General features: G+C 47.3%; 1 protein-coding gene across 2 annotated transcripts in view; it reads left to right on the top strand.

Annotated features, from left to right (window-relative positions):
• The first annotated feature begins 5,307 nt into the window (after window positions 1-5,307).
• The window catches only part of DSP (desmoplakin), a 44,320-nt gene continuing 33,479 nt past the window's right edge, over window positions 5,308-16,148 (top strand). For both annotated transcript variants that reach the window (XM_088831401.1, XM_055406167.2), the window contains exon 1: window positions 5,308-5,819. In XM_088831401.1, coding sequence (XP_088687527.1) covers window positions 5,620-5,819 — 200 coding nt within the window. In that variant the 5' untranslated portion in view covers window positions 5,308-5,619. The remainder of the gene's footprint in view (window positions 5,820-16,148) is intronic.

The raw sequence follows: 16,148 nt of genomic DNA, 5'->3' as shown, positions 1-16,148 counted from the left end.
GAGAGCTTATTTTGGAGGCTAGCTTATTTGGCTCCTGTATCCTATTCAGTGACTGTATGCTTACCCAAGAAAATTAATGTGAGTTATTGTTTAGCTTGGTGGGTTAGAAGTCACTTGGCCAAGGGTGTAGGTGTCTTCTGTGTAGCCATACCTGTGCATATCGTCAGCCATGCCTTTAACTTCCAGCCTCCCGATCTTGCAACCTGGGGCTCTTAATGAAAGAAGGTTCGGCAGGAAAGGACAGATGGATTTTCAGTATCTGAGCTATCCAGCTAAAGGGAGTCGAAAAAACATGCTCAAAACACGCAATTTGTTAGATATCATCTGTCCCCAAACCAAGGGGCAACTCCTCAGTACAGAAACAGAAAGTGTATTTGAGACGTTTCTCTCAGCTCTACAACTTCTTCAAGGTTAACCCGCCTCCTCTGGCAAAAGCGAAAAACCGCTATAAACAGAAAAGTTCTTCTGTTCCCCGACCCTTGAACCAAGGCAAATGGAGTTCTGGGCTAATTTATATATTTCACAAACATTTTCCCATTTCTGAAATGGAATTTCTGTGGGTTTATGAAACGGCTTTCTTCATTTAAAATTTCGAACAGTTTCAACAACTATAGGAGACATTGATCTGATTTTTTGTAATACCGAGAACACAGATTTATGATTGCTGGAGGATTCTAACTTATAGTTATATATAACTATCTTATTTTTTCATTTATATATATATATTATATATATATATATATACACAATTCCAATCCTAGTTTCTGTAGTTCTAATTTGTTAAAAAATCCTCCTTCCCTGGGAATTCCCCAGGGGTCCAATGGTTAGAACTTGGCGCTTTCACTGCCAGTATCTGGGTTTGATCCCTGCTCAGGGAACTAAGATCTCTCAAGCCTCAGGGTGAGGCCAAGAAAGAGAAAAAGGCTACTACTTTTGTGGCAGGCAGGAAGAACAGCTATTTTAACTCACAAGTTGTAAATCTTTTCTGTGGTAAAGGATTATCATTTATCCCCAAAGAGATAAGACACAGTTCCCGTGGGATTTTGAGCAAGTAAATGGTTCTGCTTAATCTCACTGAAATCAAGGGGATCTGTTTCATTTAAAAAATATGTTCAGGATACGACTGATGCCTGTTTCCTGACCACAAGGTCATTTTTAAGGTCGGCTAGAGAGAAAGTGACTTGTCAGTGATGTGTCTCTAACAGTACAAGGGGACGTATCTACAAGTGGAAGGGAAAAAATAGCTGACCTTACTCAGGTCAGCTAGTGAGGACTGTGCCAGACACTGGATTCTAAACTTCAGCAACCTAGTTGTAAGAATAAAAGCTACTTTTTAACCCCTTTCCTGTACCCCAGAAATTCTGAAGACATACCATGTAACAGCAGACCTAATATTGTATTACAATTATTTGTTTTCCTGCTGCAGATGAAATCCTACAGTGAGTGACCAGTAGTGAGCCTGCAGTAGATGCTTTATAACTGCTTTCTAAATGTGTGTGTGCGTGTTAGTCTCTCAGCCGTGTACGACTCTTTGCCACCCCACAGACTGTAACCCGCCAGGCTCCTCTGTCCATGGGATTCTCCAGGCAAGAATACTGCAGTGGGTTCCCATTCCCTTCTCCAGGGGATCTTCCCTGGATCAAACCCGCCTCTCTTGTGTCTCCTGCATTGCAGGTGGATTCTTTACATCTGAACCACCAGGGAAGCCCTGGCTTTTTAAATGAATGCTAAACATCTCCAAGAGGGAGTTGTCCTGAGTCACATGTGGGGTAAAAACAGAAGGACTAAAGTTTCACATACTAAAATTTCACACCCAGCAAAGAGCTTTTGGTTTAATGAGTGTTACCTTTGCTTTTTATGTTTTTCAAGAATGTTCACATATTTTAATCTCTCCTTTGATCCTCACTGTAGGTCTGGAAGGGCTTCCCAGGTGGCTCAGTGGTTAAGACTCTGCCTGCCAATCCAGGAGATGAAGGAGACGTGGGTTCCATCCCTGGGTTGGGAAGATCCTCTGAAGGAGGAAATGGCAACCCACTCCATTATTCTTGCCTGGAGAATCCCAAGGACAGAGGAACCTGGTGGGCTACAGCTCATAGGGTCGCAAAGAGTTGGACACAACTGAGCGACTGAACACCCACATATGTAGGTCTGGAAAGTTGGAGGGCAGGTGTTAATTCCCCCTGGCACCTGAGGAGACAGAGCTGTTACCAAGTAGATTGGAGCACTCATATCAGGAGGGTGGTCTTCTGACCCCCAGCCTTCACTGTGAGCCTCCGGTGAGACAGCCCATTTAGACAATAAATGTGTGCATGTCTAGCTTCCACCGGTCATGTCCATCTTTTATTTCCTCCTCCTGTCTTCGTTAGAGAAAGGTAAATGAAAGCATTGTCTTCCCAGGCCTGGCATGTTTGGCCACCTGGACTTCAGTGGCGTTCTTGGGAACATCAGAAGGAACGCAGGAAGCAGTCAGGTGAGCCAGGAAGCAACAGGCAGCCAGCCCTGTGTAATTGCTGGGCTGCACTCCTCACCTCTACCCCTCTTTTGCAAACAGCTCTGCAAGACTGGGTGACACTTGGGTCTGTGTGTACTTGGACTCCAGACTCTCTCTGTGTGTGTACATGCTCAGTTGGATCTGACTGTTACCCATGGACTGTAGCCCGCCAGGCTCCTCTGTCCATGGGATTCTCCAGGCAAGAACACTGCAGTGGGTTGCCATGCCCTCCTCCAGGGGATCTTGCCTATCCAGGGATTGAACCCACATCTTTTGTGTCTCCTGCTTTGGCAGGCAGATTCTTTACCACTGTGCCATGGACTACCCAGTGTGAATTCTCAGAGGGACCCCCCGCCACCCTCCCTCCCTGGCCCCAGTTGAGCAGAGCTTTCGCCACACTGGGAGCTGGTTCATAGATGAGTGTTGTGGTTAAGGAGACTTCTACTGTGATCTTCTTGCCACACATTATTGGAATAAAGAAATCCCTGAATTTTAAAAATTGAAGTTTTACTATAATGTTTTTGAGGACAGTCTGTGTGTTTTCCACAGTCTAGCATTGGTCCTTCTGTATAAGAGGTTATAACTACTTGATGAATAAAGAGGTACATAGAGGTATTTTATACATTACGGAGGAGAAGGCAATGGCAAGCCACTCCAGTACTCTTGCCTAGAAAATCCCATGGATGGAGGAGCCTGGTAGGCTGCAGTCCATGGGGTCGCTAAGGGTCGGACACGACTGAGCGACTTCACTTTCACTTTTCACTTTCACACATTGGAGAAGGAAATGGCAACCCACTCCAGTGTTCTTGCCTGGAGAATCCCAGGGACGGGGGAGCCTGGTGGGCTTCCGTCTAAGGGGTCACACAGAGTCGGACACGACTGAAGTGACTCAGCAGCAGCAGCAGCAGCAGCAGCATACATTATGGACTGATACCCTGGAAAGGTTTTCTCCCCTTCCACCCATGGATATCAGCCACTTGTTCCGATGCTGACTTCCGGCCACTGATTCAGTTTCAGAAGAAACACTGTTCTTGTCAGTGTGTGTGTGTGTGTGTGTTCACTCAGTTGTGTCCAACTCTTTTGCGACCCCATGGAAGAAACACTGTTCTTGTCAGTGTGTGTGTGTGTGTGTGTGTGTTCACTCAGTTGTGTCTAACTCTTTTGCGACCCCATGGAAGAAACACTGTTCTTGTCAGTGTGTGTGTGTGTGTGTGTGTGTGTGTGCACTCATTGTGTCTAACTCTTTTGCGACCCCATGGACTGTAGTCTGCCAGGCTTCACTGTCCATGGAATTTTCCAGGCAAGAATACTGGAGCAAGTTGGCATTTCCTTCTCCAGGGGAATGTTCTTGTCTATATATCTGTGTCTGTGAACTCTCTTGAACACTATCACATTTGCCTTTATTAGAAGAGGAAATTAAGAAAATGTTGGAAATGACTGAGTGTGCCAACTCTTCAACTGCTTGGACTTAGGCTGGTGAACTCTGCAGTGCATGGTGGAGAAAAAGGATATGCTGTCCAAGATTTGTGCCTAAAAACTGAGGGGTAATTTGGAGTGCTATAAAATGGGATCTTTAGAGAACTTCCATTCTCTTGACAACATGCAAATATACATACAAATACAGTTTGATTTTTGTTCTTTTCAGTTTACACACATACCTACAAATATAGTTTGATTTTTGTTCTTTTCAGTTAATAAACATTGCAGAAATGTATAAGATGAGTTAACTGTCATTGTTTAGAGAGTTGACAAGTATTTATTATAAAGATCTTTAAATGGTGTTTATTACAGAGTAATTGAACACTTTTTCCGAAGTATAAAAACAGCTTTTTATGGACGGTGTGACAGAGACCGCGGTGTGGGTCACACTCAGGCACTAACTGGGAGGGGCCCTAGATCAAGTTGCTGGAATGTTCTGCGTTACTCATCTATAGCCAGTGGACAATCTCTGTCCAGGGCTCTCTGCTGCTCTCACGGAGGCTGAAGTTCCCTGACTTGTGGGAAAAGCTGTTTCTAAAAGGATGGGTCCAGGGAGCCGGTGCCCAGGGGCGCACAAGACAGGAGTGGTCCTCGAGTTCTTTTATAAAAATTGGAAACGGTCTCAGGGTGGCAGTCTTTGCAATTTCTCGTTTAAAATGACTGATCATCATCAGGCAGAATGAACGAAACTGCAATTTAGTTTTACGGTGCCCTATGGAAACCGTAGTGTTTTCTTTATCTTCATGCCAAAGAAATTAGTTATTTACGGTGAAGACTTCCCCGGAAAGCAATGATTCTGGCTAAGGGCTCGTATCACGCGTCGGAAAACGGACTTCTCCAATATTCTGAATTACCAGACTAAAAGAAAAATTTTTAAAAGCCTCCAAACAAAACCTCATCACCTACGCGTTCTGTCCTCAACGAAAAGTTTCTAGCTGAGGCTTGGCCGGCACCGTTTCCAGGGATAATCAAAAGTAAATGTTTAATAAGTAACTGTGCAATCGGATGACTTCTATTTATCAACTTATTTCCGCTCTGGGGGCCGTAAACTCCTCAAAAAAGCGGGAGGGTTGGGGGGCGTCTCCCTCCCCGCCACGCCAGCTCCGGGCGGCGCGCGCGCCCTGCCCTCGGCCCGCCGCGCGCCCCGGGCGCTCGGGTCCCGGGCCCCCGCCCGGTCGCGTTCCTCAGGCCCGGCGCGCAGGGCGGAGCCGCGGGCCGGCGGCGCGGGTGGGGAGGGGCGGCCCGGGCGCGTCGGCGACACCCGCGGGGGGCGGGGAGGCGCGGCGGCCGCACCCCGCCCTGGGAAGGAACCGGCCAGGTGTGGCTTCGGCGCCCGGCGCCAGCGGGGAGGAGACTCGCGCCCCCGCCGACCAACACCACCACCCGCCCGCGGCCCGGCTCCTCTGCGCCCTCGCCGCGCTGCGAGCCGCAGCTCCCGCTCCCGGCCCGTCCCCGGCGCCCGACCCCCAGCCGCCTGCTGCGCTCGCAGCGGCCGGACGGCCCCAGTGGAGAGGCGCGTCCTCGCGATCCTTCTGCGTCCCCCGCTCAGCCCCGGCGTGGGGCCTCTCCCGGGAGCCCCTCGCCCTCTCCGAGCCGGCCGGCCCTCGCGTCCGCCCCGGCGCTGAGCGGCGCTCCGAGTACCCGCCGACATGAGCTGCAACGGAGGCTCGCACCCGCGCATCAACACGCTGGGCCGCATGACCCGCGCCGAGTCCGGCCCCGACCTGCGCTACGAGATGACCTGCGGCGGGGTCGGCGGGGGTGGCGGCGGCGGCGGCGGCGGGGGCACCAGCAGGATGTACTATTCGCGGCGCTGCACGGTCACCGACCAGAACTCGGACGGCTACGGGTGGGTACCCGGCCGGCCACCCGGCCGGCCCAGGGCGCGCGGGTGCGCGGGCCGGGGCCGCCACCCTCCCCTGGTACCCTGGGGCCGGGAGGGACCCGTGACCGAAACTCAGGTCCCGAAATGTGACGGTCGGTCAGTTCGAGGTCCTGCGCGCATTCCCCGCTGGCGCTGGGGCGGGATCGGCGTGTCCCGCGCGCGCGCGCCGACGGGGCTGAGTGCGTGCGCCCTGGGGAGGGAGCCGCTCCTACGCGCCCGCGGCCGGCCGGTGAGGGTGCCGGTGGGGCGCGTGGGTCCCGGGACTATCCCCTGCGCGGCGTCGCCTTAGTCTAGGGCCGCAGATGGAATATCAGGCGGACAGGGCTGCGACCACCAAAGCCAACTACTCTAACTGTAACCAAATCAGTACAGAAGCGGGGGCTCCAGCCTGCGGGCTGCCCGGGGTGGACTCGGCGGGAGCTACTACTCATCGCCAACTCGTGGTCACCCCCGAGACCCCGTCCGCAGCGGCGCCTGGGCAGCTCGGCCACCGGGGGAGGGGGCGGGGGCTTTTGTGTAGAGGCTGCACGTCCCGGCCGCTGGGGGTCCCGGGTCGAGAAGGCTCCGCTTCGTCGGCACCTAAACCGAGTTGCCTGGCGCGGGCGGCGGCCCGTTCCCGCGCCCCCCGGCCCTCCCGCTCGGATCGGCAGCGCCGCAGCCCCGGCCCGGGAGCACACCTGTGGCCCCGCGCCTGCGCCCTTTGTTTCCTGGTTTTGAAATGCACCCGAGAAACGATCTCGGTGTCGGGGTGGCGGAGGGCGGGCGCAGACTGCTGCGCTCGAGCCGGGACTCGCGGAGGGGCGGCGCCGCGTCCTACCCGCGCCGGCCAGCCGCGCCGGGGGCGCCCTGGTCCGGGTGCCCCGGGGAGGGCGGTGGGAAGAGGGCCAGGTCTGCCTCCGAGTCAGCGGGGAAATCCAGAGAGGGGGTCACTCGGGTGGGGGCGGAGAAAGATAACGAACCTACGTGTACCGGGTCCCTGGAGCCCGGGTCTCCCATGTGAATCGTGAGAATTTCTCGGCCCTCACCCCACTTTCTGCCCGCCTGCAAGTCCTTCCCTTGTAGGGCTTTGGGGAAAAGAGGCCTGGGTTCCAGAACTTTGCCGACCTTGCCTTGTGGCCTTAGGCTGGGGAGGAGCAAATTGAATCCACTCCCGGGGGTTTTGTTTTGCCAGCAGTTTTGGAGGCGGGGACCGACTCGAGTTGCAACGTGCTTTCTGCTTCGATTTATTCATTTCTTTATCTTCCTGGAGCACCTTGAAATTTTGTTTTCCCTTTTTGAGTGACCAGAGAACCGTCTCAATCTTGGCGCTCTTTCTTTTCTTACTAATTTTCTTTAAAAAATTGGATGGCGCTCTTTAATAAAATCCGCCTGGGGGGTTTCCAGAAGAATGTGCCAAGCCACTAGGGAGGCTGGGAAGAAAAACTTGCTCATTTTCACTTTGGTTTTTAAGTTAGTTTGAAAACTTGGCCAACCATTTAAATCTGAAACATTACTTCCTCCTCCAAGTCGTCCAGTATTTGGAAAGCACATGCTTTTAAGTCCATCAACACATTTGAAGCCATTTAAACCCAAGTCAGAATTAGCAAGGCCACTTCTTTACTGCATTTTATGAACCAAGTTGTTTTTCTTTTTTAAAATGCTCCTGTTAATCTATGTTTTAAATTGACAATACACATTATTATTAATGGAATATTTCACTCCCTTGGCTTCTCCTAGAAGTAAATTTGTAATTAATATCTTGCTTAATGAACCGCATAAAAAGACACCTGGTTTTTAAGAATTCTTCACCGAAACCTTAAATTTGGGCGAGGTTCAATGTTTTCGCATAGTAGAGCATCATTTTTTTTGCGTTCGGTTTTTCCAACTTGAAGGCTGTTTGTAAATCTGTCCAGTTTTACATCTCTGCTGGAAGGGAAAACTGACTCAAGTGAAAAATGACCTAACTTGGAGGGAGGTTGTTTTTCTGCTCTTTGCTGTGGAGCTGCCTGCGGCGGGGGGCTGGCGTGGGGGCCTGAGTGGGCATGTGGCTGGGGATCTCTGTGGATCCAGGGACTGGAGTTTCCCCTGGCCTGCCCCTGCCTGCGCGGGTGCCGTCGCCCTTAGAGGTCGAGCATTATTAGCACACACACAAAAGCCTGCAGAAGCCGAGGTCTGCATTTTACTAAAACGGCGACTGACTGGAGAGGGTCCCTGCACACACTGCACCTGTTTTCCAGGGTTGTTTGTTTGTTTGCAGTCTTGCGCGGAGGGAGTTTGTTAGTCCCTGGCAGGGACTTTGCAGAAGCAAGATGCCATCTCTCACCCGCCTGCCCTCCGCCAGATGAATGTTGAGGAAGGATTTAAAAAGCACTTTTCTGACCGGAAGTTTTTCTAAATTGAGGTGCTTTGTTTTTAAAGTAAAAAACAAAAGAAAAACAAAAAGAAGCCCCTAAAAAAAACTCCTTTGTTTCTAAAACTCCCACTTTATTGGCTGAGTTGAATTGGTGATTTTTTTTTCCATGATCAATGTTTGCATGTAGCCCTTCCCTAAATACACTGATTTGAGTGTGAACAGAGCCCAAATCTTATTTTTCCTTTGAAAGTGGCTTTACAGTCTCGTGCCTTTGTCGGTCCTTTTCTTAGAACAGTTGTCACTGTTTAGGACCTGACCATTCTCACTCTGACAATCCCTCCTTCCCCCGTTGTCTTTTTCGTCTTTGTTTCAGACTGCATGGAATCTGCAATGACTTTATTTACCTTCTGCTGCTCTAACTTAATATTTTCAAGTTTAGTGCACATTACATGCATAATAATTAAAGAAATTTATTTTTGAAAATTTAAACTTTGGGTTTTTCCTGTGTAGGATGTTACTATTTTCAATGAAGGCAGAATTACTCTAGTCTTTTTCCTGTAGAAATCACAAATCTGTAGTGAAATTTGGTGGCCAACTGACCAAGTCCTCCAGTTATATCTTCCGCTGATCAAAGTGTGAAACTTGTAGGGGGATTACCAACCAAATACAGTCACTAAGGGCTTCCCTTGTGTCTCTGCTGGTAAAGAATCCGCCTGCAATGCGGGAGACCTGGGTTCGATCCCTGGGTTGGGAAGATTCCCTGGAGAAGGGAAAGGCTACCCACTCCAGTATTCTGGCCTGGAGAATTCCATGGACTCTATAGTCCATGGGGTCACAAAGAGCCGGACACGAGAGCGACTCTCACTTCACTGTCACTAAGCCACAGAAATATGTGCATAAAATGGTAATGCTTTTCTCCAGGACTCACAGTTTCCAAACCAAAATGTGTGTGGTCCCTGTGCTGTATTGTGCTTAGTTGCTCAGTCCCGTCTGACTCTTTGCGACCCCATGGACTGTAGCCTGCCAGGTTCCTCTGTCCATGGGATTCTCCAGGCATTGCAGGCGAATTCTTTACCGTCTGAGCTACCAGGGAAGCCTCACTATTTGAAACCTATTTTAAACTACCTTTTAAAAGAAGCCTGTTTCTTAGCATGAGATTAAACAGGCATGTTTGCATTTAATTTTAGAGTGGTAAGGGGATGCTGGGGAGGACATAAACCTCACTTTCCTACTTGAGAGACAAAGAGATTAAGACTTGCCCCGAATCCCAGAGTCCATTCAGGGCTCGTCCGTCTGCCCTCTGCCCTCTTGTACCTTCAGACCATGCGCTGAAGTGTACGAGACTGGACAGCCCTGTCGTTCCAGGATGAAAGGACCTCGAGTGCGTGTATTTGTTCACTCAGCCAGTACTTCCTGAGCATCTGCTGTGTGTTAGACGTTGGGGAGATTCAAAGGTGGAAATACAAAGACTTCTGGAAGGGAGGGGATGCTCTTTAAGGGAAGATAAGGACCTAAGTACTCTGTTACACAGGAGGGGCGCCTGTGACTCAGGCTTCATAAGGGACTTGCTAACATCTATAGTGGCGGCACTTGGAAGACTTTATTATTAAGGCAGTGCTTGAATTGGACTTTGGGGAATTTCAGCGGGTAAAGACAGGTGGGCAGAGAGTGCTCCAGAGGGAGGGAAGAACAGGAGAAAAATGTGAGGGGTGGAAAACCGGGAGCAAGTTCAAGGGCGAGAGAGTGATGGTCTTCTTACGGAGCGTTTGCTGAAGTGGGGAAATAGTAAAGAAGTAGGGAGGAAGGGTGGGCTGGGGCAGAGCCTGGGAGACCTTGACTCCATGGTGGGGGTTTGGGTAGGCACAGGAGGCACACTGCAGGCTTCATCCAAGCCAGTCAGGGTCTCAGTTGAAGGAGCAGGGAGATGAGAGCTCTAGGACTGTTTTCAGGGCTTGTACCGGTGAAGGAGGGAGGTGATGAAAGTCTGGTCAAGCTTGGTGGCAGTAGGACAGGAGGTAGATATGATGGAGTGGCAGCTTCAGCTCAGAATTGGATCAGAGAGGCAGGGGAGAATCTGAGAAAACAGGTTCAGGGGTGGGTGACTCATAGAAGGGTCATTCTAAATGTTTTTATGGGAAATGATGGCAAAGTAAGATTCAGCATCGCTTAATATAAGGCAGATGATACCACTTACACAGTGATTAAGTTTAAGTAATATATTTGATACAAATATCAGATCCGTGGTTAATAATAGTTAAATCATCACAGGGCAGACACCCACGATGTGCCAGGTATGTTGTTATCTCAAGCCTCACGACAAACTTCCCATTTCACAGATGGAAAACTGAGGTTAGCATAGTTAGATGACTTGGCCTAAGTCACACAGCTAGTTAGTAGTTAAGCTGCCTTTGAGTCCAGCATACCACCATGGCTCAAGAAAAGATCAAACCTTAACATCTCTTCTCCTTGTAAACTCTTTTATCCAATAAGTTTTCACTTCTTTTTAAATCCTTGCGTTCCTGGGATGTATTTTGTAACCATTGTGTTCTTTCATTCACACTCCTGTAGAGTTTCCATCTGCTGAGGAATGCAGTTAAGCCCCCTAATTGCTGGGCAGATCTACAGAACAGCTTCCAACGAGTAGTTAATTTTTTCGCTAAATATGGGCATAATTCCATTGTTGTTCAGATGGCTGAAATGTCTTGGGAAAGACAAAAAGTGCTGATGCCTCCACACTGACTTCTTGGGGTGGATCCCAGGAGGGCTTGGGTGTGTCTTGGGGAGTCTAACTCTCAGCCAACCAGTCTTTCCGGACTTCTCAGAGGTTCTGGAAGGAGTGGCTGAGTCCTGAGGCCTTGGTGCCTGGGGCTCTGCTCCCCACCCTTTGCTTTTCTCTGTCTCCCTCTTGCAATCCTGGGAAAATGGGCAGGTGTGCTTCTGATGTGGAAACCACCGCCCTACAGACCCCAAGACTCCGAGAGACAGCATCTCGTAAAATGTCAGCATGGCCCCATCATCACGGGCACCTTAGCACCAACACCCTGGGCTGGGGAGGATCCAGGACCTTCAGAGACCCTAGGAATTCGAAATCTAGATTTCATGAAGATGATGACCCAGGAGTGGGAGGCTGTGGCCGATAGGTCTAAGTTTTTGCTTGGAATTCAGAGTCTTGACATGCAGACATTTTTCCCTTGCTTCATCTGTCACCTGAAAAAAATTTTTTTAAATTTGAGTTGGTTTCTTGGGTAGCGGCTCAGATGGTAAAAAAAAATATGCCTGCAATGGAGGAGGCCCGGGTTGGATCCCTGGATGGGGAAGATCCCCAGGAGAAGGGCATGGCAACCCACTCCAGTATTCTTGCCACGAGATCCCATGGACAGAAGAGCCTGGCGGACTACAGCCTGTGGGGTGGTAAAGAGTCAGATATAGCTGAGGGACTAACAACTTCAGTTTTTTCACTCGTTGGTGGATAACTAGATAACTTTCTACATGACTTTTTTTTTTAAATAGACATCAGAAGGAATGTAAGTTTTCACATAGAATTCAAAGTAGAAATCCCTATTTTGGCTTTGAATTTTTAAGGGTCAAATATTCATCCCCACTTAATACAGGAAAAGAAAGCATATTTTTCTGATCCTTTCAAAAAATGTCTTTCATGCAGTTAAAATGTATCACTCTTTGAAGTGTCTCAAATTTTATTTTAGATCTTATAGAAAATTTTAGGAATTAAAAATTACTTGAAAAAGTCTGAAATGCCTCACAGTACTCAGTCATCATTTCTTTTTTTTTTTTTTGCTTCTCACTCTACCCTCAATTTGCTGCAAGATATCCTTAAAATTAGGCAAAGTTCAAGATTGTAAATTGGGGCAAAAACCACAAGGTGAAAAATCAATGGGAAACCTAAGAAGCTTTTCAAAACAGCAGCCACTTCTCTCCTGTAAGAGCAACCCAGCAGGAGGATTTAGTTTCTGCGGGGCTTGCACCGTTGGGGGCTCCTCCTCTAAGCATCAGGCCAGCCCTGGGAGGTGGCTGTGTTCCTGCAGAAACCCCAGGTCCCTCCAGTCTAACTAACTTGCTGCAAGTCACCGACTGTCCTGCCGGAAGTGGCCGAGCAGGGGGTGGCCCCCAAACTCTTCTGAAGTTAATGATCTGTAGTCGGGTTGCCCTCCCCGCCCCCACCCCCACCTTTCACCAACAAACTGTGTGAAAATAGTGTGGAGAGGAAGTGGACCTTGATTAGAGCACTGATTCTGCAGATTCTGCGTGAGGACAAAGGAAGGATCAGAGGAAGCCTTCTTTCTAAAATTGATAGAACAAAAACATAGAACATTTTTTGCCCACTGTTGGGGTGAGGTAAATGTGCCACTTGATGGATCTTTGGAAACACTAGACTTTGATTCGCCTTTGATTTTCTTCCCCTTTCCTAAGCCAAACAAACATGCGTTAGAGATCTTCTGTGTGCACAACATTGTGTTGTCAGGTGTGTGTAGGAGTTGAATGTAGCTCAGATGTGGGACTTTGCTCTCCAGGAGCAGGCCAGACAGGTGTGTAAATAACTCATGCAGAATGGGGGCAGAGGTGTGCCAAGAAGCCCTGTGCACGGAGGCCGCAGCCCTGGGTATGTAACTTCTGATACATGATGTTTCCACTGACATGTGTTTAGTGAGTCTTAAAGGTAGGGTATTTTCCTTAGATGAAGTAAGCGATTTTTTAGAAAACAAACTCCGTGGATGTTTTTCTTTTTTACTGAAGCTCTTTTAAAGAAACTCAAACAAGATAATGTATGGAATGTGTTTTGAACCTTGTAAGGAGCTAAGCAAATAGACTTTAAGTCTATGTTAATGAAAGTAAGTTTCAAGAGCATTATGTAATCATCATAATTTCCATCAAATATTTATTGAGTTTTTCCAAGGTCATTATTCAGTGAATCTGAATACAGATAAGACATCATTTCTGGCACATGTCCAGGGTCCTGTGTTGGTGGAATGAATAAAAAGAGAGAGAAAAGAGACCGGAAGAGAAAAGGAAGGAGGAAGAAACGAAAGAAGGAACCCAGTGCGAGAGAAAATACAGACCCAGGAAATACAGTCGGGGGCACCAGTCAAGTATCCAATGAACAGCGGGAACGATTGTAAAGGACTTTTTTATAAAGCAAAGTATTAAAAAAAAGTCTTGTAATGTTGCACGCCCCTTTTCAAAATATTTTTCTCGTGTTTTTTTTTTTTTCTATAATCTTGGGAAAAGTGCTAAACTAATGACTTCACAGTTAATTTTGGAATTTTTTTTTTTTAAAGAAATGACTGTTATTTGTAGGTAGTAAAATAAAACAGAACGCTCTATAATACGGGTAATGCTTTCACGTGGTCCATTTGTATGAAAATCCTGACCATGTTTTCCATTTAGCCTCTGATGAAGGGAGCTTTATGTAAACCTGCTGCAACCCTTACTTGTTTAAACAAGTTTTAGGAAGGATTTTCAGAAAAAGTATAGGCAGGTCCTTTGTTGTATGAATCATTTGTCTTTGTGAGTTTGAAGATAAAACAGGATTTCAGAGATGTTAAAGACTTTTAAGGACACGTGTTATTTTTTCAAGGCAAGCTATTAATTTTGGTCAAACTTATTTTTTTATTGATTTGACCCAAATGAGTTTTCTTTTTATTTCTCTCTTTTTTTTTTTTTTTGGAATTGACATCCTTCATCCTCCATGTCACTGAAATAAAAATTGAACTTTGACGTCTTTAGTTCAATTCCTAACATGGTTTAAAATCTTGGCATCCCTAACACCGGTTTGTAACAGTTCTGAAAATTTCTTTGAGGCTAAGGATTTGTAAAGTCCTTATGTACTTGTTAAATAAGTATTTATTTAAAAGTGATTTCTTCCTGTCTGATGGAATTTCGCATTTTCCCAAAATGCACTGCATGAAGAGGAAACTTTACTATCTTTAAACAGAACGTAGACTTTTGAATTATTTTCGATAGGAGTAGTGCGTTTGTTGGCTTCATAAAATAAAGTTACAGAACAAATGAGCTAAGGAAATTTTAGATAGAATCTAGCCTAACAGATGAGTTAACTGAGATCTAAACAATTTCAGATATTAACTAAAAAAGATCTAAAATTATGTGAAAAAATATGTTTTTGATTTAAAAATTTTTGAATGACAAAAAACCACCAGTGTTCCCTGAAACAAGCTCTCCTGGCTCCTCTGCTGTAAGGTCCAGCCTTGAGAAGCATCTGGGTGTCTGGTGAGTCAGAATCCTCTGAGCAGACACGGCCTCCTTGACTTAAGTACAGCCAGTTCCATGTGAGGCTGTCACTGGGCGGAAACAGGACCCGTGAAACGTGAAGGTGCATTCTCTTTCCTCGTCAGTAAACCTCAGGGGGCCTGGGTCTCCCTTCCTCTGGTCTCATTTTGATGGTGTTTCCCAAGGATGTTCAGACTGAAGTGAGATTTTCGTTTCCCAAGGATGTTCAGACTGAAGTGAGATTTTCCAGACGACAGACGGGATCTGTAGGTCTTGCTTTAAGGACCAGTCTTGAAAGGTTGTGTCTAAGAAAAAATTTGCTTCATCAGATCATACTTTCCTATAGACCAGTCCCAGGACCAAAGGTTCTTCATTACACTGTGCTTACAGTTTAGCTTTTCATTTTTCTTTTTTATACTTTTAAAGAGGTTAGATTTTTGTGCATGACAGCTGTTAATCTGTTTCCTAACATGCCAAGGCAAACACAGAGGGTTTCAGCGGCTGTCAAGGGTGTGTATAGTGAACATAAACATGTCTTTTAGTAAAACATGAAGAATTCTTTTTAGTATTATTAACAGACTGTGGAGTTACTTTTTTTTTTTAAGTGCAAATTCATAATATTTTAAGCCAATATTTAATTGCTTTTCCTTTTTTTCCTGAATACAGTTCATTTCTAAGTGTCGTGTAACTAACTACTCTAGAAGTTGGGTAAAGAGAGCTGATGAGTTTATTGTGTTGTCAAAGGAATATAGTGACATAAAGTCACTTTAAAAAGACCTGTGTAGGGACCTGCCTGGCGTCCAGTGGTTAGGACTCTGCCTACGCTGCAAGGGGCATGGTTTCCGATCCTTGGTCCAGGAACTAAGATCAGCATGTGGGCCCCAAAAGATTTGCACATATACACTTAGAGACTTTCATTCACAAGTTCGGCCTCTCTGCTTCTTTTTTACTTTTTTAATGTTTAATATTTTAATTTTTTATGATATGGAAAAACCCAAGCGAACATTTTGGCCAAGTCCTTCCCTCACCCAGCATTCCCATCTGCACCTGCCTAAGAACTTACTGTGCTAGTTTTTATAGTCACACACTTTATTAAGTCATTTAAGAAACTCTGACTTTGCACTGCGCTGAGAGCACCCTCTCTGCGTGGGACGGACTGGCATTCTTTGTGGGAATCACCCTCTGAACCCAGTCAGGTATCAGAATGACCCAGTGTTTCAGAAGAAAGGTCCTCTCATGCCTCTTCAACTAGGAAAACAAATATAATTCAGAGGACTCCCTAATTGCCTACCCATCCTCGCTTCTCAAGGACGTTTCTGTGCTTCTTAATGTCTGTCTTTGTTTTCTGAAGGTCTTTCCTCCCTATTACAATAGGTGCCTTTTGGAAAGTGTTCTAAGTCAATTGGAATTTTGCACAGGTTTTGACAAGGGATGGAGTCCTGTTTATATCTCAGCAATCCCAGAGGTGTGCCAGGTTTCCTGCCTGATTCTGAGTGGGAGGCGGAGAAGGGCGGCATTCAAGTGGGGAGGGTGGGGTGCCCTGGTTTTGTTGGGTGGGCGGTGCCCGGCCTGCCTGGAGCAGCCCTGGCCCCGCCTGGCAGTGGTTCCCAGGGGAGCTGGTTTTTCACCCCCGCAGTCCCAGCCGGTGCTGGCATGTCGGGAGCCCAGCTGGCAGGGACGGACTGCTGGACTGCCGACGGGTGGCAGCGAGAGAAGGT

This window comes from Moschus berezovskii, chromosome 23 (genome assembly GCF_049115385.1).
Source record: "Moschus berezovskii isolate FMDL1 chromosome 23, NW_MosBer_1.0, whole genome shotgun sequence".
NCBI lineage: Eukaryota > Metazoa > Chordata > Mammalia > Artiodactyla > Moschidae > Moschus > Moschus berezovskii.
This window is presented reverse-complemented; position numbering and strand designations above follow the sequence as displayed.